General features: G+C 40.6%; 2 protein-coding genes across 4 annotated transcripts in view; one reads left to right on the top strand and one right to left on the bottom strand.

The window, feature by feature from the left end:
- The window catches only part of tpp2 (tripeptidyl peptidase 2), a 112,414-nt gene extending 104,956 nt beyond the window's left edge, over positions 1-7,458 (top strand). For 2 of the 3 annotated variants that reach the window (XM_059964730.1, XM_059964729.1), the window contains 2 exons: positions 3,091-3,210; positions 5,229-7,458. In XM_059964730.1, the coding sequence (XP_059820713.1) occupies positions 3,091-3,210; positions 5,229-5,318 (210 nt within the window). In that variant the 3' untranslated portion in view covers positions 5,319-7,458. Of the gene's footprint in view, positions 1-3,090; positions 3,211-5,228 lie in introns of those variants that run through there. The other variant, XR_009511222.1, reaches the window with a different exon arrangement.
- Positions 7,459-19,947: 12,489 nt separating this feature from the next.
- Positions 19,948-24,836, bottom strand: part of LOC132390780 (protein-lysine methyltransferase METTL21C-like) — a 41,500-nt gene continuing 36,611 nt past the window's right edge. The window contains exon 5 of the mRNA XM_059963329.1: positions 19,948-20,401. Coding sequence (XP_059819312.1) covers positions 19,995-20,401 — 407 coding nt within the window. The 3' untranslated portion in view covers positions 19,948-19,994. The remainder of the gene's footprint in view (positions 20,402-24,836) is intronic.

Genomic DNA, 24,836 nt, shown 5'->3' with positions numbered 1-24,836 from the left:
TGGGAGAAGCTTCATTTTCCAGTGAGACAATGACCCCAAGCATAAAGCCAAAGCTACGCAGGAATGGCTTAAGAACAGCAAAGTTAATTACCTCAAGTGGCCAAGTCAGAGTGTTCAGATGCCAACCCAATTGAGAATTTGTGGTTGGACTTGGAAAAAGGCTGTTCACTCACGATCCCTGTACAATCTGACAGAGCTGGAACAATTTTGTAAAGAAGAATGAGGAAAAACTGTGTAGACTATCACACAGACTCAATTGCTGCCAAAGGTACATCTACTAAAACTGAGTTGAAGGGGTGAATGTTTATGCAATCAATCATTTTGTGTTTTATATTTGTAATTAATTTAGCTCCCTTTGTAGAGGTCTGCTTTCACTTCGACACAAAAGAGTCTTTTTCTGTTGATCAGTGTTTTTAAAAAGAGCCAAATTAGATCCACTGCGATTCACTGTTGAAAAACAAAACATGACAACTGCCAAGAGGAGTAAATATTTTTTGTAAGCACTCTGTAGGTGCCTAAGACTTTTGTACAGGATTGCATGTCTGTGTCTATGTATGTGTGTATATAGCTTGAGTACCCCTTATCCAAAAACCTCTGAAATCAGATTTGTTTGAGTGCTGACATGACATTACAAACTGAAAATTCCACAAGGCACTGGGAAAGTACCCAGGTGATGCACAGGTCTCTACACATCACAGACAATTCTGAGAAGTGACCTCATATATGTTATGAACAGAAGTTACTGAAAAATAGAAAAATGCTACATAAAGGGAAAATTTAAGATCTCGCTTATGTATTGAAAGAATGGATTCGTCAGTGATGGGGTGAACATATGCTGCTTAAAGGTATGCTGATCATGAAGCAAGCAGAGGACTATCATGCCGAAATGAAAAATTGAATGTAATTGTGAGTATTCAGCAGGCTGGTTGCAGAACTTCAAGAAAAGGCACAGCATTTTTTAAAAGATTTGTGGTGATAAAGCATCTGCTGATCACAAAGCATCAGAGAAATTCATTGAGTTTGCCAAGGTAGTTGCTAATGAAAAGCTAACATGCCAAACAAGTATAAGGCAGATATACATCTGTTGTATCTAACACAGCTTGTTAAAATCATCAAATTAGAATTTCCTGACTTTTGCAAGGTAGGGGATTGTACCTGTTGTTGAGCTTGTTTTTGTTGTCCAGCTGCTTTCCTATGCCAACAACTTCTAGCCCAATGTCCTTTCTTACCATAGAGGAGTGGCTCAGAGTGAGATTGCTACGATACACATGCTGAAGTCCAGTCCTACTTTTCCTGTATGTTAATAGGTATTGACTATTGTCTGGCCTGTAGCAACTGTGGCTGTTGACTAACAAGCAATGACTGTTGTCCTATGGTCAGTGGCTGTTGATCAACAGGTAACTGACCCACCTACAATGATCTTATTCAGGTTTTGATATCTCATTCTACTTATTAGGTGGCTTGCACTAGCTCACTGTATGGAACACCAACTTCACTCCAATTCTCTTTTTTTTGTCAGCTTCACTGTTTTAGCAACATCCAATTTCAAGGCACCCATAAATGTTAATTTCATGAGACCATGTGTAGAGTACTCTATGTTAGCTTCATTTGTTCTCAGAACTCCTGAAAAACGTAGACATGTTGCCCTGTAGTGTTCCTCGTATTCAGAAACATCCTCAGAAATATTTTGCTTATAATCAGCCATCTTCCTCCAATCAGTCTGTATTGGGACCTGGTCTTCCAACCACATCTTAATAGCATTCCAACCATCTTGTATATGTTGTTTATCTCTCATGTTGTCATCTCTATGATTTAACTGCCTAATTTGCTGAGGAGACAACATAGTAGCCAATATGTGGATGCCTTCATGGGTGAAGTTTAATATATGTTCTTAATACACTAAAGCTCATCCCAAGTCTTAAAACTTACTTTTTTTTTGACCATGTATCAATCTTCTCTGGTTCAGGTGGTTAACAGAAAACCATCCTTTCATAGGTTCCATCTTCAGTCCTATGTGTCTTCATGTCCTGGTCTTTATTGGAGCAAAAACCGTGACATAGCTGCCAATCCTATTGTTTCATCACAGTCATCCTCACTTAAGGCTCTAGAGTTCATTTGTCCATGTTGTAATTTCTCGGAGTTTGGAGGGTGCTGCTGTCTTGGACGACTGCCCAACGTATGGGGTGTCTCCTAAGGAGAAGCTTCACTGGCAGGATCACTCACTTGAGGTCCTTGTAGGGCTTTCTTGTACCACTTCAGTTTGCTTCTTACCCCTGTACAAAGCGCTTCAATTGAATTACACTTATCATGTTTTTTCTCTCATCCAGTTAATGCAAAAATTTGCATTTCAGGCTTTTTCTATCATACTATTTTTGTTGTTTATCACACGTTTCACTTTTCTTTCCCAATTGATTAGTTAACTTCTTCACTCACTCTGCCAAGTCATAAATATTTTCGAACAGACCACGTGTTTGCTTAAACTCTCAGATACAACTTTCTAACTTGGTGCACTCGCGCTTTCTTAACTGCTACTGTCCTAGCAGTACTTTCTTTTCCAGAAGACATTCTTTGGATCTTATCACATACCTTCACTATTTCATTTAAAAACTATATGGTGCATAAATTTCATCCTAATTGCTTCATTAATCTTAAAAAAATTGGAATATTTATTCAGGTAAGAGCTCAATCCCTCAGTCATCTGATCATGCATAACTGTAGATTCTGTAGCAGATTTCACAACTTTGGCCATTGTCTCATTTCATTCTTGTGATGGGTGAAGGAGAGAGACCCACCCCCTTGTGGCAAGGGAATGAACAAAGAGGAAAGAGAACAACAAACAACGTGCCATACTGTTGAGGGGAGAAGCATCTTGTAAGAACAGAGCTGCAGTTATGATAAGGGATTTAATGGGGCAAAAGGATTTTTTTTAGAAAATTACTGTTCTGGCAGCTTTAATAAACTCAACCTGGCCATAATACAGGGATAACCTAAGAGTTCTTCCGTTCTAAATAAGGGTATATGTGGTAATTTGTTGAGGATACATCATTCTTTATCTCATTTGTCTCATCTCTTTATGATGCACTTTATTAGGTTTTAACTTTTGCATACAAGCATGCATTAGCGAACAAAATGTATGGTCGTGCTCTCAAATTTGCAATGAAACTTCTGGAAGATAAACCAAATAAGGAAAACTGGAAAAATTGTATTCAGGTAAGATGTAATTTATGTAATGAAAATCAAAAAAAAACTTAAGATGTTTGAAATCTATACAAAGCAGAAGCAAACTTATAATCTCAGCATTTCCTCTTCCTCGCTGCCTGACTTGTTGAGTGTTTCCAACTTTTTCTCACAACTTGTTGTTCTGTGGAATTAAAACATTGTGTTGCGATGGGAAACTGAAGTTTCTTCAGCAGAAACAAAATTGAAAGAGCAAAGTGGTTAAAAGTAGAGTAGTGACTTGTCCATTTATAACTCCACATTTAATTACTTATTTAAGAAGGCTGAAATCCCTCCATTAAATATACATTAATGGCTCATGTAAACTTCTTGAGATTAAAGAAGAGGCCAATGATCTATCAGGTTTTTTTTAACTCAGTAGATCTGAATTACATTAAACTACATTAATAAGCTATGAATATTCATTTAATTACCAGTAGCTTAAATATTTACTCAAACTTGTGGATCAAGGTTATTCAAGGAAATGTTACTGATATAATGATGAGCCAATTCAGAATTTTGTGTGGACATCAAGGTCCTGACACAGTTGATCATTCTGCTCGATTCCAGAATGCACAGAAGTATAACGTCACCACTGCCCCTCCTTGCCCCACTGTGCCCTCCCAGTCCCCACACAGGTACATAGAAACATCCCATTTACAGAGTTTTGCCATTACTTTCATTGTGGAGAAACAAGAGTGTAAATGAGCCAGATTGTGCCTACACCCTTTGTTACCTTCCCCATCCCTCACTGCAATGCCGTTTGCGTGGTTGTATTTACTTTCTGTAGCCCTGTGGTTCCAAATGACTTCATAGGCCCAAATCTGTAGACAACCCATCAAGTGGAGCGGACTATGAGATAAATAAATCTCAGGCAGTGCATCCTAAGGTCCTCTCCCTGAAAATCAGAGATGAATTAAAAAAGTAAATTAAAACAGTTAAAAAATGTTATTAAAATATGTAAACTTTTTTAAAAGTACATTAACACTATAGATTTATTAAAATCTAAAAAATAATTTTGACAAAAATCACACCAATTAACCAGTCAACAAAAATATCTTTGGACGTGTGAGGAATCCAAGCATTTGGGAGAAAACCTGCTGTCACAAGAAGTGCACGGGTTCCGTTTGACCACAGTGAGGTCAGGAACAAACCAGGACCACTGGAACTGTGAGGTAGCAGCATTACCAGCTGTACCACTGTGCTACCACCAACTAGTTACCTGTTGGAGGATGGCTGGCAGCCAAATCTGCTTATAATCTGAACTCATGGAACAAAACCAAGTTTATGGTGGGAATATTATTAGAGCTGGATATCCCAGACATGGGTTTACTTACTAAAAGTCAGTCTCTGACACTAATTGGCTCCCATCTAATATGTTGCTGAGCTCTGTGAATATGGCAATGAGGATACAATGTTGGATTTGACAATCAAATTCAGAATAAGCTAATCCACTTAATTTTTCCAGTCAATTGATATCAACCTAACAATCATCATCATTATGTGACGTGCTGTATGATGTGGGCTATCATGGTCTTTAATCTGAGAAGTTCTATTAAGCTCTATAAAACTTCTGCCTGTCCATCCCTTGATGTGTCTCATGAGTGTCCTGTGCTGTTGACTGAAAGATTTTCTTCCATCAATTTTTCCTGTCACTGCAAGATGTTCAAGCTTCTCTTTCTCAGTGCATGTCCCAGAAATTCCTAACAATAAATTCTTTAAAGAATCAATGGAAAAATCTGAGAAAAATTATTTTACATATTAATGTGAAACCCTTTTGTAATTGCTGTACATATCTCTCAAGCTAGCTGGAAAAGATATAAATCTGTAAATACACTTTTAATGTTATAATTAATAATAATAGACAAAGCCATAGAGACATGTGCTTGCTGAAAATTCATCGCAATTAATATCCCTGAGTAATTGTAACATCTGACTTACAAAGTGTATGTTAATGATTTAGCAACAGTTATTCAAATATGCAGTAACATTTGGTATTTTCTTTCACTTAGATAATGAAGTTACTTAAATGGAGCCATTGTGCATCATTTGCAGAGAGTTCGCTTCCTGTAATGTTTCCACCAGACTACGCCCCCTTCTAGAATAAATGTTACAGGCATCAAATTCAGTGAAGAAAATTAACAAGTTTTATACTGTTGTCTTTTTCTAAAAAGGCAGTTATTTTAAGTTTGGACTTTTATACAATATGTTTTCATTCATTAATGAATGCAATTATTATATGACATGGCTGTTATTGTTTGCCATGGTACCTACTCTATTTAAAAATTGTGTTCAGTTTTCTATCAAAGCATGGATAAGTAAGGTTCCATACTGCATCATTTCAGGGTTCCTTAGTTTAATTGCTACTGTTCTGAAGTACATCTGTATATTTTTTTTATTTATTATATTTAGGTTTATTGCGTTTGCATGTTTGGAAAGAGTAACATTTTTTTTGCCTCTAAGTGGGCTTAATCTGATTATGATTTATGTATCTTTTATCTCAGAATTTCAGGAAAATGTTTATTTTTAATATAAATAAATTCAGAGGCACTTTGTTTTCACAGCACAATTTTCCAGAAAGAAATTGAATTATGTTGGAAATTGTGCTTCATGCAAATTTCCATTTTATCATACCCGAGAAACTGAAAGTACACTCATAATATAAAAGAGGCAAGTTCTAGATGCATTATCCTAAATATGTTTACTGAAAGAAATATATTTGACATTTGATTATTTTCTTAAGTAATTTGCCTATACGTTACATATTCTTATACCATGAAAACATTTTTGAATACCTTTAGTGCTTTTCTACTTTGTTTGTCTAATGAAACAAAGTACAGGTGCCTAGAAATTCAGTTGCACAATAGTGTTTTCTGGCAACTTGATGCAATGGAAGATTAATTTTCTTCTCCTGAATGAAACACAATAATGACCAGATTCAGGTCAATTTGTATCACTCTGGAAATTCAACCTGGCACTTCTTAAATGTGTCATCTTTGTATCCTGATGCCCAGCATAACATTTCTTTTACTACCACTTGCTTTGGAGCACTGTGGGAGAACTCAGACCACATTGTTGCAGGAGGAACCATTGGACTAATCCTTGGAAAACCTGGTCTTCCAAATGCAGTATTGGACTTGGACTTCTTTGATTCCCTTATTTTCTTTCACACCCACCCCAAGATAGTGACCAACACTTTCCACACCTTCCGCAGCCCCCCCCCCAGTAAATTCAGTTCCATATCCGCATTACTCCTAAATGTGCCAATCCTGCTGTCCACTGAGTCCACCAATTACATGAAATGTAGTAGCCTGCCTTCACCACTTGCTTAATTCCCAAGCCTGACTATGTGAAGCTTGGTTTGATCTTTGGCAGCTGCCTTTTCCACCCGGTATCCTTTCTGTAACTTTCAGATCAAGGCCCCCAAACTACCCGATTCTTCTCTGCCCACATCTCCCACTTACCCCTGCAAAGGGCTTCAATGCCTCTCCCTTCCCACATTTATAAAGCTCCATCGCTTTTTCTTTCTCCTCAATGCCTCACCATCAGTGCCTCCACTCATTTCAAATGTTCCTAGCCAGAGCAAAAGCTCAGTGACAGAATGTGCAGTGTCTGGTTTAAGTTTGCAGTGTGGGAGCCAATGGTCAAAGTGTCATCGCCCCCTGTTGCAAACCCTGTCTGATGCACTGTTTTAGGTGCACTAAAACTTTAGGCCAGGCTTTTGATAGGAAATATCATTCAAATCCTTCTCATTCTGATAACCTAAGTAATAAAATTATAGACTGTGCAATATATAAAGATTACTAATTAATATTTAGAAAATTGTGCTAACTAAGCCTAATTCCAATAGGAATGTTTTGGTTATTTAGAAAATTCTGGGTACTTTGAATTTCAACTCTACTAATTTTTGAGGACAGGTTAAAAAAAAATTGGTACATTTAAAGGGTTTGCTTGTTCAGCAACGTAATAACCTAAACAAAAGTTTAACAAAGCAGAATTATTAGCAGTGGCAGTTACATTGGATAAAATGTTGTGGTACATTGTAAGTTGAAATTTAAAATCCAATATGCTATCTTCAACTTGAATCTGGATCCCAATTTTTAAAATGCAATAAAGGTTTTGATAGTTATAATGAAGGCCTATGAACTGCATCATTTAATGAGGTTAATGTTATGTGACCCTACATCATATAAGCGGTTTTAACCCCCCCCACCCCGCACTTCTATCAACATTTTTAGTTATCTAAGAATTGAAATTAACGATTGCTTTTACTACTACATTTCTGTGAAAACAAAGTCCACATTTCTTTTTGCATTTATGTGTAATGTTTCCAAGTATAACTCCTGAAAAGTATGACTGTGATTTAAAGACTGTTCAGTTGTATAGTGATTGTGATCCTTGAGCCCTCATCCAGGGCCATTAGCAATTCTTAATATCTCAAGAACTTTAAATCACTCCTTAATCTTTTTAATTCCAGGCATTCTGTAATTATTCCTCAACTTTTAACTGCTTAATATATGGAGTTTCTGTTATGCTATATTCCTTCCAAGTGTAATAGGTCATTGTAAAGAAGAGTTCTGAGTTGCACTAGTTCTCTTGTAATCTGACAGAAGCTTTGAATACCTGGCTACTTAGGTCCTAAGTGAATAACTATATATTTACCCACTTTGAAATCTATTTGTCATCATCTTGCTCTTTTATTCTTTAATAGTTCTATCCACCCTGGTTACAATACTGTCATCACTGGTAGACCTTGAATATGTGGCTTTCCATTATCTGAATTTTTTAATGTTATATATTGAATCGTGGGGACCTCAGCATAGATCCTCTTCCTAATATGCTAACCAGGTCATTAATTTGTTTTCAGTTGTTCGAGGATCAATTTTAATAATCTCTTATCTGGGAATTCTTCAATTGCTGCCTGTAAATCTATATAAAAATGCATTAAGACTATATCTCAGGCCACTAACTAACTTTTGTAAAAGATCGGTTAGATTTGTCTCAGGTGACCTTTCTTTTACAAGTCAATGATGACTGTCTCTGATACACCAAAGTTAAGATGTTCTGTTTTCCATCCTTAATTACAAGCTCTAGTAACTTCCTGACAACAGATGTTAGGTTAATTGGTCAGTATTGGTGGGTGGGGCGGGATTTAACACCTACTTTGTTCTAGTTAAAAAGATATCATTGCGAGTGATCAGGTTGAAAATGCCAGAATCAGTTCAGCTGTTACTGCCATACATGTGGTGTGGTGTTTTGATGTTGGAGACCATGGGAACATGATAACCTGTGCTGGTGCCACCAACTTCAGGAATATGTAAGCATGTACAACAAAAGAATTCTTTTAATAAAATGCCAAACCATGATACATAAAATGTGGATTTCGAGTTCTAAATCGGAGAATGCTGGCAAAACCTATGTTTGGTGCTTTTTTATGACTTCATGAACAGGGTCCAATTTTAAGAGTGAATAACACCACATAAAGTTAGTTGGTGTTGCTTAAAGCCAAGTGCTGGAATGTCAGGAATTTTGTGCTCAGTCTAACGATGAATGTCAGACCATGGAACTTGCAGCTAGCTGCAAGCCATAACTGAATGTGAGCAAAATCAGGCATGCTGTTATTCAGATTCAGATGCAGAATTAGCAGAATGAAAACATCCTACTCACCAGCTTTCCAGTCATGCACACACAACAATTGGAAGGTGAAACCCTGGGTTTCATTTCAAGGATTAGTCTCGGTTATTGAACATTTCTATGCATGTCATTTACTGCATATTGTTCAGTCCACCAAAGCCAATGATTCACTATAAACAATTTTTTGTCAGTCAGGGCATAAACATATCATAATTTTGCTTCATTATAGGAATCAGAATCAGGTTGAATATCACTGGCACATGTTGTGAAATTTTTTGTTTTACTGCAGCTGCACATTGCAATACATAATAAACTATAAATTACAATAAAAATATATACTGTATATAAGTAGTGCTAAGTACTACTTTACTATTTATTGAGAGTAGATCTCTCAAGCCATTTGGTTTTCTCCAGCCTGTCCACCATTGAATAAGATCATTAGATCACGGCTGACAGTCTCATCCTCTACTCTAGATTTTCAAATTCATCGGATCTATTCATTTCCATTGGGGAGAGTGTAGTATCTAATCAGAGTATACCATGTCAAGCACTTCAGGATGTTTCAATCAGTGTTTTGATTCTCTTTAGAAAAATTATAATTTATCAAAATTTCAATGAATAAAAGCCCAAACTGTACTGTAAAAAAACTTTTTCATCTCAGAAATCAACTAAGTAAACCTCTGAACTTCTACCCTTCACCACTATAAGTGTAATACTTAAATATATTCATAAAATAGTATAATTAGCTGATAACGGAGATCTAAATAAGTGTAAGTGTTTCCAAGATGTTTCTTTCCACAGTGTATTCTGTGAAGCTAAGATTAATTTAAAGCCTCATGGTGAAGGTGTCCCAGGTCGCAGTTTAAAGAAAGAGATGAATGAGTTCGAAACTGGACTTCAGAGTTAAAGAAGGGCTTGAAAGTAGAGCTTGTTAAACTTTAGATAAAGTAACAGGCATTTAAAGCAATTTTTCAGAATAGGTGCATTTGAACAAGAAGAAAAATATCCATAGAGAAGATCCACCATCTGTGGTTAACTAAAATAAATTTACAGATACTATGAAACATAAGGTTTGCAAAGAAGGATGACAGGTACAGCCTTCTACATAAAGTTATAGCCTAAAGGTCAGATCTGCACAAGGTGATCTGCAGCCAGAGCAGGACATTAAGGTCACCTTGCACAGTACTGTTGTAATTTTATGTAATGCACTGTCCTCTGCCACAAAAAAAAACAAATTTCATGATGTGAGTGATGATAAACCTGATTCTGATATGGGTCTCTATTGTGGTCAGAATGGGAAGGGGGCAGGGAGAGGGGAAAGATGGGAATCATAACACCATCAAACACTGAGCTTGCTCTGCCATTTCTTCATGACTAATCAATGTCTCTCTCAACCCCACTGTCCTGCCTTCTCCCCATAAACTCTCATGCCCCGCTTGTCAAAAATCTTATCAACCTCTGCCTTGTATATGCCTTGTAAATACCTGGCCTCCACAGCTGTCTGGCAATGATTTCTATAGATTCACCATCCTCTGGCTCAAGAAATTCTTCCTCATCTCTGCTCTAAATGGACGTTCCTCTACTCTGAGGTTGTGCCCTCTAGTCCTGAACTCCCCCACTTACAGGAAACATCTCTCCACATCCACTCTATCAAGGCCTTTCAATATTCAACAGGTTTGAATGAAATCCTCCTCCCCCCCCCCCCCCCACCCCACCATCTAAATTCTTGGGAGTACAGTCTAGGAGTCAACAGATGTTCCTCACGTAATAAGCCTTTCACTCAAGGAATCATTTTTGTGAAGCTCCTTTGAATCTTGTCTAACGTCTTAGATAAGGGGCACAAAATTGCTCACAATACTCCCAAGTAAAGCCTCACCAGTCCTTTATAAATCCTCAACATTACATCCTTGTTTTTATATCCTAATCCTCCCAAGATGAATGCCAACATTGCATTTGCCTTGCTCACCATTGACTCAACCTACAAGCTCACCTTTAAGGAATCCTGCACAAGGATTCCCTAGTCCCTTTCACCTCGGATTTTTGAATTTTCTCTGTTTAGAAAGCAGCCTACCTTTTTATTCCTTTTAGCAAAGCACATGATCATGCTCCCCAACACTGCATTGCCCTTTCTCCTAACCTGTCGAGATCCTTCTGCAGCATTCCTGCTTCCTCAATACTACCTCCCCCTCCATCTATCTTCATATTGTCTGCAAACTTGCCTACGAAGACTTACTGTACATTCACAAACCAAAAGCTGTGGATGAACCAGGAGGTACGTCATCTGCTGAAGGCCAGATCTGTGGCATTCAAGTCTGGTGACCCAAGCCTGTACCAGAAAACCAGGTATGATTTGCAGAGAGCTATTTCAAGGGCGAAGAGACAATTTCAAACAAGGTCGGAGGCAACATCGGATGTACGGCAACTGTGGCAGGGTTTGCAAGACATTACTTCCTACAAAGCGAAACCCAATAGCATGAATGGCAGCGATGCTTCACTATCAGATGAACTATGTCAGGATGTTGTTCATGAACAATAGGTCAGCATTTAATACCATCATTCCCACAATCCTGATTGAAAAGTTACAAAACCTGAATCTCTGTACTTCCCTTGGCAATTGTTTCCTCGACTTCCCAACCAGAAGGCTGCAATCTCTGCAGATTGGTGACATTTCCTCCTCGCTGACGATCAACACTGGTGCACCTCAGGAATGTGTGCTTAGCCCACTGATCTATTCTGTCTATAACCATGAATGTGTGGCTAGGCATAGCTCAAATACCGTCTATAAAGTTGCTGATGATACATCCATTGTTGGTAGAATCTCAGATAGTGACGAGATATGCCAACTAGTGGAGTGGTGTTGCAGCAACAACCTGGCACTCAACATCACTAAGATAGAAGAGCTGATTGTAAACTTAAGGAAGGGTAAGACGAAGGAACATATCCCAATCCTCATAGAGGGATCAGAAGTGGAGAGAGTGAGCTGCTTCAAGTTCTTGGGTGTCAAGATCTCTGAGGATCTAACCTAGTCCCACATATCAATGCAGTTATAAAGAAAGAAGCTGCAGAGGGTTGTAAATTCAGTCAGCTCCATCTTGGGTACTAGCCTACAAAGTACTCAGGACATCTTCAAGGTGTGATGTCTCAGAAAGGCAGCGTCCATTATTAAGGACTTCCAGCACCCAGGGCATGCCCTTTTCTCACTGTTACCATCAGGTAGGAGGTACAGAAACCTGAAGGCACACATTCAGTGATTCAGGAACAGCTTCCCCTCTGCCATCCAATTCCTAAATAGACATTGAACCCTTGGACACTACCTCACTTCTTTAATATATATTTCTGTTTTTGCATGGTTTTTAATCTATTCAATATACATATACTGTAATTGATTTACTTATTTATTTTTACTATATTATGTATTGCATTGAACTGCTACTTCTAAGTTAACAAATTTCATGACACATTCTGATTATAAATCTGATTCTGATTTAGCCAAATTTGTTACCCAAATCAAAGAAGCAGTCCCAACACCAACCTCTGTGAAACACCACTAGTTATCAGCAGCCAATCAGAAAAGGCTTCCTTTATTCCCACTCCTTGCCTCCTGCCAATCAGCCAATGCTACATCCGTGCTGACGTCTTTCATGTAAAACTGTGAGCTCTTGTTAAGCAGCCTTGTCAAAGGCCACCTGGAAATCCAAGTACACAACATTGACCTAAATGATTGATTAGCTCTCTAATAATCATGGTTGAGAAAAGGGGAAGGGAGAGGGGTAAGAGTAAGAAGCACCCAGAGGGACATTCTGTAATGATTAATAAACAAATTGTTTGGAATCAAATTACCTTGCCTGCTGTCTCAGGGCAGGGTGAGTCTGCGTCTGTGCCAACCCCACCTCTGACAATCCTTCTTTACCATCTGGTCCACAGTAGTGTTCCACCCTTGTCATTCCCAAAATCCTTTGCTTCTGCCATTCTCCCCCCACCCCTCATGTTGACAAATACGGTACTGTGCAAAAGTCTTTAGTGCTCTAGCTACAGATATGTTTCTGGGACTTACGCACACGGCTATACACCAGATGGTGAAATTAGCTACATGTCCCAATGTGGTGTTTTCTGAAAGGGGCTTCAGATGGAGTTAGGTGTGGGAGAGAAGGGTGAAGATTATAACAGGAGCTCGGAGATTATAGGCCGAGGCAATAGAGGGGTCAAGATCAGAATCATGTTTATTATCACCGGCATGTGTCATGACATTTGTTAACTTAGCAGCAGCAGTTCAATGCAATACATAATATAGAAGAAAAAAATAAATAAATTACATTATATATAGAATCATGCAAAAAAAAGAAATAATATATATTTTTAAAATGAGGTAGTGTTCAAGGGCTCAATGCCCATTTAGGAATCGGATGGCAGAGGGAAGAAGCTGTTCTTGAATCGCTGAGTGTGTGCCTTCAGGCTTCTGTACCTCCTACCTGATGGTAACAGTGAGAAAAGGGCGTGTCCTGGGTGCTGGAGATCCCTAATAATGGACGCTGCCTTTTTGAGGCACTGCTCCTTGAAGATGTCTTGGGTACTTCGTAGGCTAGTACCGAGGATGGAGCTGACTAGATTTACAAGCCTCTGCAGCTTGCTTCAGTCCTGTGCAGTAGCCCCCCCCCCCCCAATACCAGACAGTGATGCAGCCTGTCAGAATGCTCTCCATTGTACATCTATAGAAGTTTTTGAGTGTATTGTTGACTTAACAAATCTCTCTCTGAAGTCCACAATCAGCTCTTTCATCCTACTGACGTTGAGTGCCAGGTTGTTGCTGCAACACCATTCCACTAGTTGGCATATCTCATTCGCTCCTGTACGCCTTCTCGTCGCCACCTGAGATTCTATCAACAATGGTTGTATCATCAGCAAATTTATATATGGTATTTGAGCTATGCCTTGCCACACAGTCATGAGTTTACAGAGAGTAGAGCAGTGGGCTAAGCACACACCCATGAGGTGCGCCATTGTTGTTCGTTAGCGAGGAGGAGATGCTATCACCAATCTGTACAGATTGTGGTCTTCTGGTTAGAAAGTCGAGGATCCAATTGCAGATTGTGGAATCAGATTTTTTTTAAAAGGGAGGAGGATCATGGAACCAAATATGGGAGGAACAGTGAACAGTTAAGGCCAATGGGAGGAGGGGTAGGGGATACAAATGTCTAATTCCATCTGCCAACCACCCTTCCTCACCTGGATCCACCTATCAGTTGCCAGCTCCTACCTCTCCCACGCCTTCGTCTCTTTATGCTGGCTATCACCCCTTTACTCATTCAGTCCAAATGAAAGGTGGTCAGCTGTTAATTTCCTTCCACAGATTCTGCCTGACCTACTATGTTCCTCCAACAGCTAGTTTTTGCTCCAGATTCCAACATCTGCACTTTCTTGTATCTCAAACCATACACATCGAGTTCTGCATCATACGTGAATTAGAAGTTCTGTGCAAACTATTCTGAAGTGCTTCAGAGGTCAAGGATAACCTGTTTCCACCCACATCTTTGGATTCTACTGTAACTGGAGAAGTCGACGTGACTTTGAATGGTACTCAAGGGGGCAGGTGCTGGTGCAAGCTGGTTGTTTGGAATGCTATACAGCCCTTTTGTAAATGGCTTCCATCTGTAAAGGCTGGGTAGATTCCTGGATGTCTGAGCCAGAGATGGTTTTAACATTGTCATATTTCTCACTATTTCTTGATTTCTTTCCACCTATCATCTGTTCCTGGATTTTGACTCCTGTTGGACCTCAGCCTTCATGTAGCTGTTGATGTATTTTCTTGGATGGATAGATCGATACTTTATTGATCCCAAAGGAAATTTCAGTGTCACAGTGGCATTACCAGTGCACCAATACACAAATATTAGAGAAGTAAGAAAGAATAAAAGATAGTTACTTTAAAAATAAGATGTACAAGATTTACAAGTTCACATGGATAAAATGGTAGTGCAAGATGTACCCTAATATTATACAGTAATGGGTGCACATTCACACTGTGATGGTAGTATTGAATAGGATGTCTGCAATAGCAGGGTGTGGTAAATTGAACCTAAACAGAGGTTAGTAACAGTCTAACAGGAGGGGTCATCACTTCCCCAGCTATAGGTTGACTCATTATAGAGCCAAATGGCCGAGGGTAAGAATAACCTCATATAGCACTTTTTGGAGCAGCGCAGTTGTCTTAGGATACGTATTACTAAAAGTGCTCCTCTGTTCAGCCGAGATGGCATGCAGAGGGTGAGAAACATTGCCCAGAATTTCCAGAGTGTCCTTTGTTCTACCACAGCCTCCAGTGTCTCCAGTTTGCCCCCTACAACAGAGCCAGCCTTTCTAATCAGTTTATTGAGCCTGTTGGCATCACCTGTGTTGACACCATTGCCCCAGCGCACCACCACATAGAAGGCTGTACTGGTGACAACAGACTGATAGAACATGTGAAGGAGAGGCCTGCATACTCCAAAGAAACCTCAGTCTCCTCAGGAAGGCGAGGTGACTCTGGTCCCTCTTGTACACAGACTCTGTGTGGGTGTTCCACTCACGTCTATCGTCCAGGTGCACCCCCAGGTACTTGTAGGTGCTCATCACATCCACATCCTCACCATCGTAGTAACAGGGATCAGTGCAGCCTTTGTCATCTTAAAGTCCACCACCATCTCCTTTGTTTTACTGACATTGAGCTGCCGATTATTCAGCTTGAACCATTGGACAAAGTCCTCCACCAGGGCCCTGTGTTCGTCCTCCCTTTATACACCCAACCATTGCTGAGTCATCAAAGAATTTCTGCAGATGACGTGACTCAGTGTTGTACCTAAAGTCCGTGGTGTACAGGGTAAACAGGAAGGGAGTCAATACAGTCCCCTGTGGGGCCCCAGTGCTGCTTATAGCCATGTCTGACACACAGCTCTGAAGCTGCACACACTGTGGGCTGCCAGTCAGGTAGTCCATTATCCAGGATACAATGGAAGTGCCAGCCTGCATCGAACGGGGCTTCTTCCCCAGCAATGAGGGCTGTACAGTATTGAAAGCACTTAACAAATCAAAAACCATGATGCTCACAGTGTTGCCCGGGTTATCCAATGGGAGTAGGCTCTGTTCAGCAGGTAGATGACAGCATCATCAACTCCAATGTGCTCCTGTAAGCAAACTGTAGGGGATCGAGGTCAGAGGTGAGCCAGGACCAGTCTTCATGATGTGTGAGGTCAGGGCCACTGGACGGTAGGCTGCTTTAGTCTGTTCAAGAACACCAGACTTTCTATATGCCATTAAGATATAGGATCTAGGAGCAGAATTAGGCTTTTTGAACCATCGAGCCTGCCATCTGAACATGGCTGATTTTCCCTATTTTCCTGTCTTCTTATGATCTTTGATGCCCTTACTAATAAAAAAACCTATCAACATCTGCTTTAAATATACCCAGTGACTTGGCCTCAATGAATGTCTTTGGCAATAAATTCAGTAGATTCACCACCCTCTGACTCTAGAAATTCCTCCTCCTCTTTGTTCTAAAGGGATGTCATACTATTCTGAGGCTATGGCCTTTAGTCGGAGACTCTGCCACTCTGGAAACATCCTCTCCGTGTCCACTCTATCTGGGCCTTTAAATAGGTTTCATAGAGATGCCCCTCAATCTTCTAAACTCCAGAAAGTACAGGCCCAGATCCCAACTCTCCTCATTAGTCCTTAATCCCCCAACTAATGAAGTCCAATACACCAGACACTCTCCTAACCACCCTATCAACTTGTGCGGCACCTTTGAGGGATGTGGACGCCAAGATTCCTTTCTGTCCTTCCACACTGCTAAGAATTCTGTCATTAGTCTTTACAATGCCTTCAATTTTGACCTTCCAAAGTGTATCCCTTCATACCTAACTAGATTGAATTCCATCTGCCCAGTTCTATATCCTGTTAATGTCCTATTCTAACCTTCTACACTATCCACAATATCACCACCTTTGTGCCATCTGCAAACTTGCAAACCACTCTTCCACTTTCTGTTCCAAATAATTCATAAAAATCACAAAGAACAGTGTCCCAGTACAGATCCCTGCAGAACATCCCTGGGCATCAACTTCCAGCAGTATTTGCTCTATTTACTTCCACCACTACCTCCTATGGACAAGCCAATACCTAATACACAAGCCCACCTGACTTTCTGAATGAGCCCACCATGGATATCTGTTCAAAATTTACACTCTCAAGTTCTTGCCTAATAACATCAGAATTCACCCTCTCCCAAGTCAATATGCTATCTAATCCAAGGCGATAGTAAAAGGTCAGGGAGTTGTGGTCACTGTCTCTGAATCTCTCTGACAGAGCAATCTGACACCTCACCCACTTCGTTGCCTAGTACCTGATCCAGTATGACTTCTTCTCTAGTCAGCATGTCTACATATTGGACAACAATCCTTCCTGGACACACCTAACAAATTCTATCCCATCTAAACCTCTTGCACTAAGGAGGTGCCAATCAACATTAGGGAAGATAAAGTCATCCATGACAATAACCCCATTAGTTTTGTATCTTTTCTAAATCTCTCCCCGCCTCTGATGTGCTCCTCCCTGCTGCTATTGAGGGGTCTCTAGAATACTCCCAATATGAGGGGTGATTGATAAGTTTAAGGTGGAGGGAGTTAATTTTAGAAAACCTAGCACATTTATAGAAGTCGATGTCTTGGACCTCCAAAAGTGGTCCACAGCAGGGGTGATTGATAAGTTCATGGCCTAAGGTAGAATGAGATAAGTTATACATCTCTTGTTACATGCACGTGCAGTTCAATTCTTTGAGTGATCATGCAGAAAGTTTGAAGTTAATAACTCATCTCCTTCACCCCTCTGCTTTCTGGCTTCCACCTACACTGACTCACCAGATGATCCCTCCATGACGTCCATCTTTTCTGCAACTGTGATATTGTCCCTGATCAGCAATGCCACTGCCCACCTCTTTTACCTGCCTCCCTGTCCCTTTTGAAATATCTAAACCTCAGATCATCCAGCAGCCATTCCTGGGCTTGTGATAGCAAGGTCTCTGTGATGGCCACAACATCGTAGTTCCGTGGACTGACCCATGCTCTAAGTGCATCACCCTTGTCCCTAATTAAAATAGACACATTTCAACCCATCCAACTGACTGTATTTATGTTCTATCCACTGCTTGTCCATCATCGGTCTGTCTGCACACTGCATCTGTAACACAACTGGTCCATCCTCTGACCTATCAAATTGATTCCAATATCCTTGCTAAACAAGTTTAAACACTCCCCAACAAAGATATTGGTCCCACTCAAGTTCAGGTGCAACCTATCCTTTTTTGTACAGGTCATACCTTCCCGAAAAGAGATCCCAATGATCCACAAATCTAAAACCCTGCCCCCTGTACCCACTCCTCAGCCACACATTCGTCTGCATAATCATCCTATTCTTACCCTCACTGGCACATGGCACAGGCAGCAATCCACAGAGTTGCTACCCTTGGTCCTGATTTTCAGCTTCCTATCTGCCTAGTTCCCTATAATCTGCCTCCTGCAACGTGGGTGTGTTGCCTCCTTATAGTTCCTATCCGTCAGAGTCAAAGAAGGGAAGTGTTTAAGTTATTTCTGTGTGTCAAAGAACAATGTCAGTATTCTGAAATTTACCCCCTTCCTTAGCTATGTCTGTGTTAGCTGCACCAGTTTAATCATTTCCCATTTTAGTTGGCCATTGGGTTTTTTATTTGTATTCATTTATGGGATGTGGGCATCGCTGGCTAGGCCAGCATTTATTGCCCATCCGTAGATGCCCTTGAGAAGGTGGTGATGAGCTGCCTTCTTGAACCGCTGCAGTCCCTGAGGTGTAGGTACACCCACAGTGCTGTTAGGGAGGGATTTCCATGATTTTGACCCAGCGACAATGAAGGAACGGCGATATGTTTCCCAGTCAGGATGTTGAGTGACTTGGAGGAGGATTTCCAAGTGGTGGGGTTCCCAGGTATCTGTTGTTCTTGTCCTTCTAGCTGATTGTGGCCATGGGTCTGGAAGGTGCTTAGGAACTTCGGTGTGTTGTTGCAGTGCATCTTTGGATGTGCTGACGTCCAATCAGTGAGATCTATTGCCGAGGATTTATAAGGATGTACAGTGTGTCATAGCACCCAATTATGAAATAGTTCAGGCTGCATTTGTATCCCCAGCTATGATTAAAATTGACACCAGCATCTAATAAATATTTTAACAAACTTGAACTAATCCAATATCCACATCAAAGGTATTCATTTTAGGAAGTTTTAGTAGGTGAATTTCAATCAACTCACCACATCCTATGTTCTTGTAGCTATTTTCCCAAGTACTGAATGCAAAGCTTATCCAGCATTCAAGCTTTACAACTTCATCTGTGGCTGAAGAGCAATTTGAGAGCAGTTCTTGCCAATCACACACAACAGTATCTTTGAGATGTCGTGGTTTTGAAATACGCAGTGGGCAGCAGATTAAAACAATTAAAAGTCATCAAAGCCATTGTTCCAAAATTTGCAAAAAGGTAAAAATAAGTGATAAATAGAGAAACACTATACATATAAAAAATATTTAATAGAAATGCATGCAAAATAAAAGCTTAGACTTAATTATGCAAAAGAATATGAATGACTATATTTTGATAATGTAGTAGAAATAAAGAGCCTTATAATATTGCAAATGGTTTGGTGATTCATAACAATTGTGAAAGAAATTTATCTGACCCTAACAGAAATTATTATAGGATGAAATTTGCTTGTACTTTCTCTTAATTACATTATGTAAGTATTAAAGTTTTACTTCTTTAGTAATTAAACATCAATTTTAATTAGCTTCTACAAATTCTATAAAATCTGATCCAAAAATTGGCTATATTTCTAATTAAATTCTTTTCTATTTAAACATATCGGATTAAACATGCAAGCTATTCATAACTTGGAAATATATCCCAGATAGTTCAGTGTTACAATATGAACTGCTGTACAAGTGAAAGGTAATATCTCAAATAGAACTGAACAAAATGCTAAATTGATACATTTCATTTAAAGTACAGCTTCTAATTCAATGGATTTAAAAAATGGCAGTCTTTCCATTGTGAATGATTCTGTGAAGTTTTGAAAGGAAATTCCAAATTTAATTTCAACAAGTTTCATTATCACACTTTCTTGTTCCTTTAACTATTATCATTTCAGAATTTGTATCATCTGCCAGAATTATTGTATCAAAAGTTTGCTTGAATTTTTCCAAAAACTCATAGTCTGATTTAAATCTAAGTTTGTTTGCCCACAATATTACAGTGTCTGGTTGACAGAAATAAACAAACGTAGCCAGTAGTTCATCCAGATAGTCATGATGATAAACAACATCTGCTGCAAGGATGTAATCGTAACGAAGTTCAGAGTGAGGGAAGTTTTTATCCATATCTACATTCCAAGCCAACTCCTTAACCTGAGGTAGATGTCTGCTTCTGTTTCGTGTATTTCTCATAAGGTTACTTTGTAAATTACCCAATGAACAGGAGAGATCAGTAGCAGTCACACAGGCACCTGAAAGGAAGGAAAATTGAGACAAACTGGTTCAAACTTCATTGCCTCTATCAATTGTCATATTATTAGAAACATAGAAAACCTACAGCACAATACAGGCCCTTTGGCCCACAAAGCTGTGCCAAACATGTCCCCATCTTAGAAATTACCTAGGGTTACCCATAGCCCTCTATTTTCTGAGCTCCATGTACCTGTCCAGGAGTCTCATAAAAGTCTCCATCATATCCACCTCCACCAATGTTGCTCGCAGCCCATTCCACACACTCACCACTCTCTGCGTAAAGAACTTACCCCTGACATCTCCTCTGTACCTACTTCCAAGCACCTTAATACTGTATCCCCTCATGCTAGCCATTTCATTCCTGGGTAAAAGGCTCTGACTATCCACACAATCAATGCCTCTCATCATCTTATACACCTCTATCAGGTCACCTCTCATCCTCCAAGGATAAAAGGCCAAGTTCACTCAACCTATTCTCATAAGGCATGCTCCCCAATCCAGGTAACATCCTTGTAAGTCTCCTCTGCACCCTTTCTATGGTTTCCACATCCTTCCTATAGTGAAGCGACTGAAACTGAGCACAGTACTCCAAGTGGGGTCTGACCAGGGTCCTATATAGCTGCAATATTACCTCTCAGCTCTGAAACCCAATCCCACAATTGATGAAAGCCAATGCACCGTATGCACGTGCTTGCTGAGGTAAAAAAGGTAAGGTCGGTAGGTACTTTTTCATTTATTCTGACTAATCTGGGATCAGGTAATGGGGGAGACAGTCAGAGCAGTGGTGTGCTCCGTATGCAGTATGTGGGAGGTCAGTGTCAACACAGTTGTCCCTGATGACCACACCTGCAAAAGGTGCATCCAGCTGCTGCTCCTATCAGACCGAGTTAGGGAGTTGGAGCAGGAGCTGAATGAACTACGGATCATTCGGGAGGCAGAGGCAGAGATAGATAAGAGTTATCGGGAGGTAGTCGCACCGAAAAGACAGGAGATAGGCAACAGTCAAGAGAGGTAGGGGGAGCAGACAGAGAGAGCAGAGCACCCCTGTGGCCGTTCCCATCAACAATAAGTATACCGTTTTGGATACTGTTGGTAGGGATGAACTACCAGGAACAAGTTGCAGTGGTCCTGTCTCTGGCACTGAGGTTGGACCCTTGACTAGGAAGGGGAGGAGGGAAGAGAACAGAGAAGTAGTGATAGGGGATTCTATAGTCAGGGGGGCAGATAAGAGATTTTGTGGGGAAGATCAGGAGTCTCGGATGGTATGTTGCCTCCCTGGTGCTGGGGTCCGGGACATCTCAGATCGGGTGCAGGTTATTCTCGAGAGGGAGGGCAAGAACCCAAATGTTGTGGTCCATGTAGGGACCAACGACATGGGTAGGATGAGTGAGGGGGTCCTGCGTAGTGAGTTCAGGCAGCTAGGTGCGAAGCTGAAGGGTAGGTCCTCCAGGGTAACAATCTCAGGATTGCTACCTAAGCCACATGCGAGGGAGGCAAGGAGCAGAAGGATTATACAGATTAATACATGGCTGATAGGATGGTGCAGGAGGGAGGGCTTCAGGTTTTTAGATAATTGGGCTTTGTTCCAGGGAAGGTGGGATCTGTTCCGACGGGACAGTTTACACCTGAACTGGAGCGGTACTAACATTCTTGCAGGAAAGTTTGCTAGTGCTTCTCGGGGGGGGGGGGGGTTTAAACTAAATTTGCAGGGGGCGGGGATCTAAAATGAGAGAGAGGATAGCGAAATGAACAATAAAGGACAGGTGGGGACTACAGGTTCCGGAATATTAAGTGTGTAGTAGAGAAAGGTGAGACGGAACAAGTGATAAGGAGGACACATGTACAGAGGGATGGTCTTACGGATCATGGAGTTAAATGTGCAGAAAGAATAAGTAAATTTAGAAAGGACAACAAAATTCAAGGGGTGTATAGCCCGATGGGAGTTTGGGGAGCTGGGTTAAGCACAATAGGCAGCAATTCAAACAGAGAGAGGAGAAATGGGCTAAAAATTCTATATCTGAATGCACGAAGTGTCAGAAATAAGGCGAATGAGCTTGAAGCTCAGGTGCGAATGGGTAACTACGATGTTGTTGGGATAACGGAGACATGGCTACAGGGAGATCAGACCTGAGAAATGAATGTACAAGGGTATACGTGCTATCATAGGGACAGAAATGTGGGCAGAGGGGGTGGGGTGGCCCTGTTGGTGAGGAATGAGATTCAGTCCTTTGCAAGGGGGGACATAGGATCAGGAGAAGTAGAGTCTGTGTGGATAGAACTGAGGATCAGTAAGGGCAAAAAGACCCTAATGGGTGTTGTCTACAGGCCCCCAAACAGTAGCATGGATATTGGGTGCAAGTTGAATAGGGAGTTAACACTGGCATGTGGCAAAGGTAATGTCGCAGTAGTTATGGGTGATTTCAACATGCAGGTGAACTGGGAGAATCAGGTTGGTGCTGGACCCCAGGATAGGGAGTTTGTAGAGTGCCTACGGGATGCATTCTTGGAATAGCTTGTACGAGAGCCAACCAGGGACAAGGCTATTCTGGATTTAGTCTTGTGTAATGAACAGGATTTGATAAGCGATCTTGAAGTAAAGGAGCCATTAGGAGGTAGTGACCATAATATGATAAGTTTTTATCTGCAATTTGAGAAGGATAAGGGCAGATCGGAAGTGTCAGTGTTGCAATTGAACAAAAGAGACTATGGAGCCATGAGGGAGGAGCTGGCCAAAGTTAACTGGACAGATATCCTAGCAGAAAAGACAGTGGAACAGCAATGGCAGGTATTCTTAGGAATAATGCACAAGGCGCAAAATCAGTTCATCCCCCGGAGAAGGAAGGATTCAAAGGGGGGAAAGGGGCCACAGTGGTTGACAAAGGAAGTCAGAGATTGCATAGCATTAAAAAAAAGAAGTATGACAGAGCTAAGGTGAGTGGAAAGACAGATGATTAAGAAATTTTTAAGGAACAACAGAACTTAACTAAAAAGGCAATACGGGAAGAAAAAATGAGATACGAACGCAAGCTAGCCAGGAATATAAAGGAGGATAGCAAAAGCTTTTTTAGGTATGGGAAGAGAAAGAAGATAGTTAAGAACAATGTTGGGCCCTTGAAGAATGAATTGGGTGAAATTGTTATGGGAAACAGAGAAATGGCAGAAGAATTTAATAAGTACTTTAGATCTGTCTTCACTAAGCAATCTCCCAGATGTATGGATGGGCGAAGGACATAGGGTAACAGAGGAAATGAAACAGATTGACATTAGGAAGGAAACAGTGATGAGTAGACTGATGGAACTGAATGCTAACAAATCCCCAGGTCCAGATGATCTACATCCTAGGGTACTAAAGGAGGTGGCTCTGGAAATTGTGGATGCATTGGTAATAATTTTCCAATGTTCCTTAGATTCAGGATCAGTTCCTGAGGATTGGAGAATGGCTAATGTTATTCCACTTTTTAAGAAAGGAGGGAGGGAGAAAACAGAGAACTATCATCCTGTCAGCCTAACATCAGTAGTGGGAAAGATGCTGGAGTCCATTAATAAAGATGAAATAGTGGCATATCTAGATAGCAGTGATTGGATTGGGCCAAGCCAGCAAGGATTTACCAAGGGCAAATCATGCTTGACTAATCTATTGGAGTTTTTCGAGGATATAACCAGGAAGTTAGACAAGGGAGATCCAGTGGATGTAGTGTACCTCGATTTTCAGAAGGCATTTGATAAGGTCCCACATAGGAGATTGGTGGGTAAAATCAGAGCTCATGGCATCGGGGGGAAGACATTGACATGGATAGAAAACTTGTTGTCAGATAGAAAGCAAAGGGTAATGGTGAATGGGTGTTCCTCAGAATGGCAGGTGGTGACTAGTGGGGTGCCACAGGGCTCGGTATTGGGACCACAGCTGTTTACGATTTACATCAACTATTTAGATGAAGGCATTGAGAATAACATCAACAAGTTTGCTGATGATACTAAGCTGGGTGGCAGTGTGACATGTGATGAGGATGTTAGGAGAATTCAGGGTGACTTGCATAGGCTGGGTGAGTGGGCAGATACTTGGCAGATGATGTTTAATGTGAATAAGTGTGAGGTTATCCACTTTGGGAGTAAGAACAGGAAGGCAGATTATTATCTGAATGGTGTAGAGTTAAGTAAGGGAAAAATACAAAGAGATCTAGGAGTCCTTGTTCATCAGTCACTGAAGGTGAATGAGCAAGTGCAGCAGGCAGTGGAGAAGGCTAATGGAATGTTGGCCTTTATTACAAAGGAAATTGAGTACAAGAGCAAGGAAATCCTTTTGCATTTGTACAGGGCCCTGGTGAGACCACACCTGGAGTATTGTGTACAGATTTGGTCTCCAGCGTTAAGGAAGGACATCCTGGCTGTAGAGGAAGTGCAGCGTAGATTCACAAGGTTAATTCCTGGGATGTC

Source organism: Hypanus sabinus, chromosome 3, assembly GCF_030144855.1.
Source record: "Hypanus sabinus isolate sHypSab1 chromosome 3, sHypSab1.hap1, whole genome shotgun sequence".
In the NCBI taxonomy this organism is placed as follows: Eukaryota; Metazoa; Chordata; class Chondrichthyes; order Myliobatiformes; family Dasyatidae; genus Hypanus; species Hypanus sabinus.
This window is presented reverse-complemented; position numbering and strand designations above follow the sequence as displayed.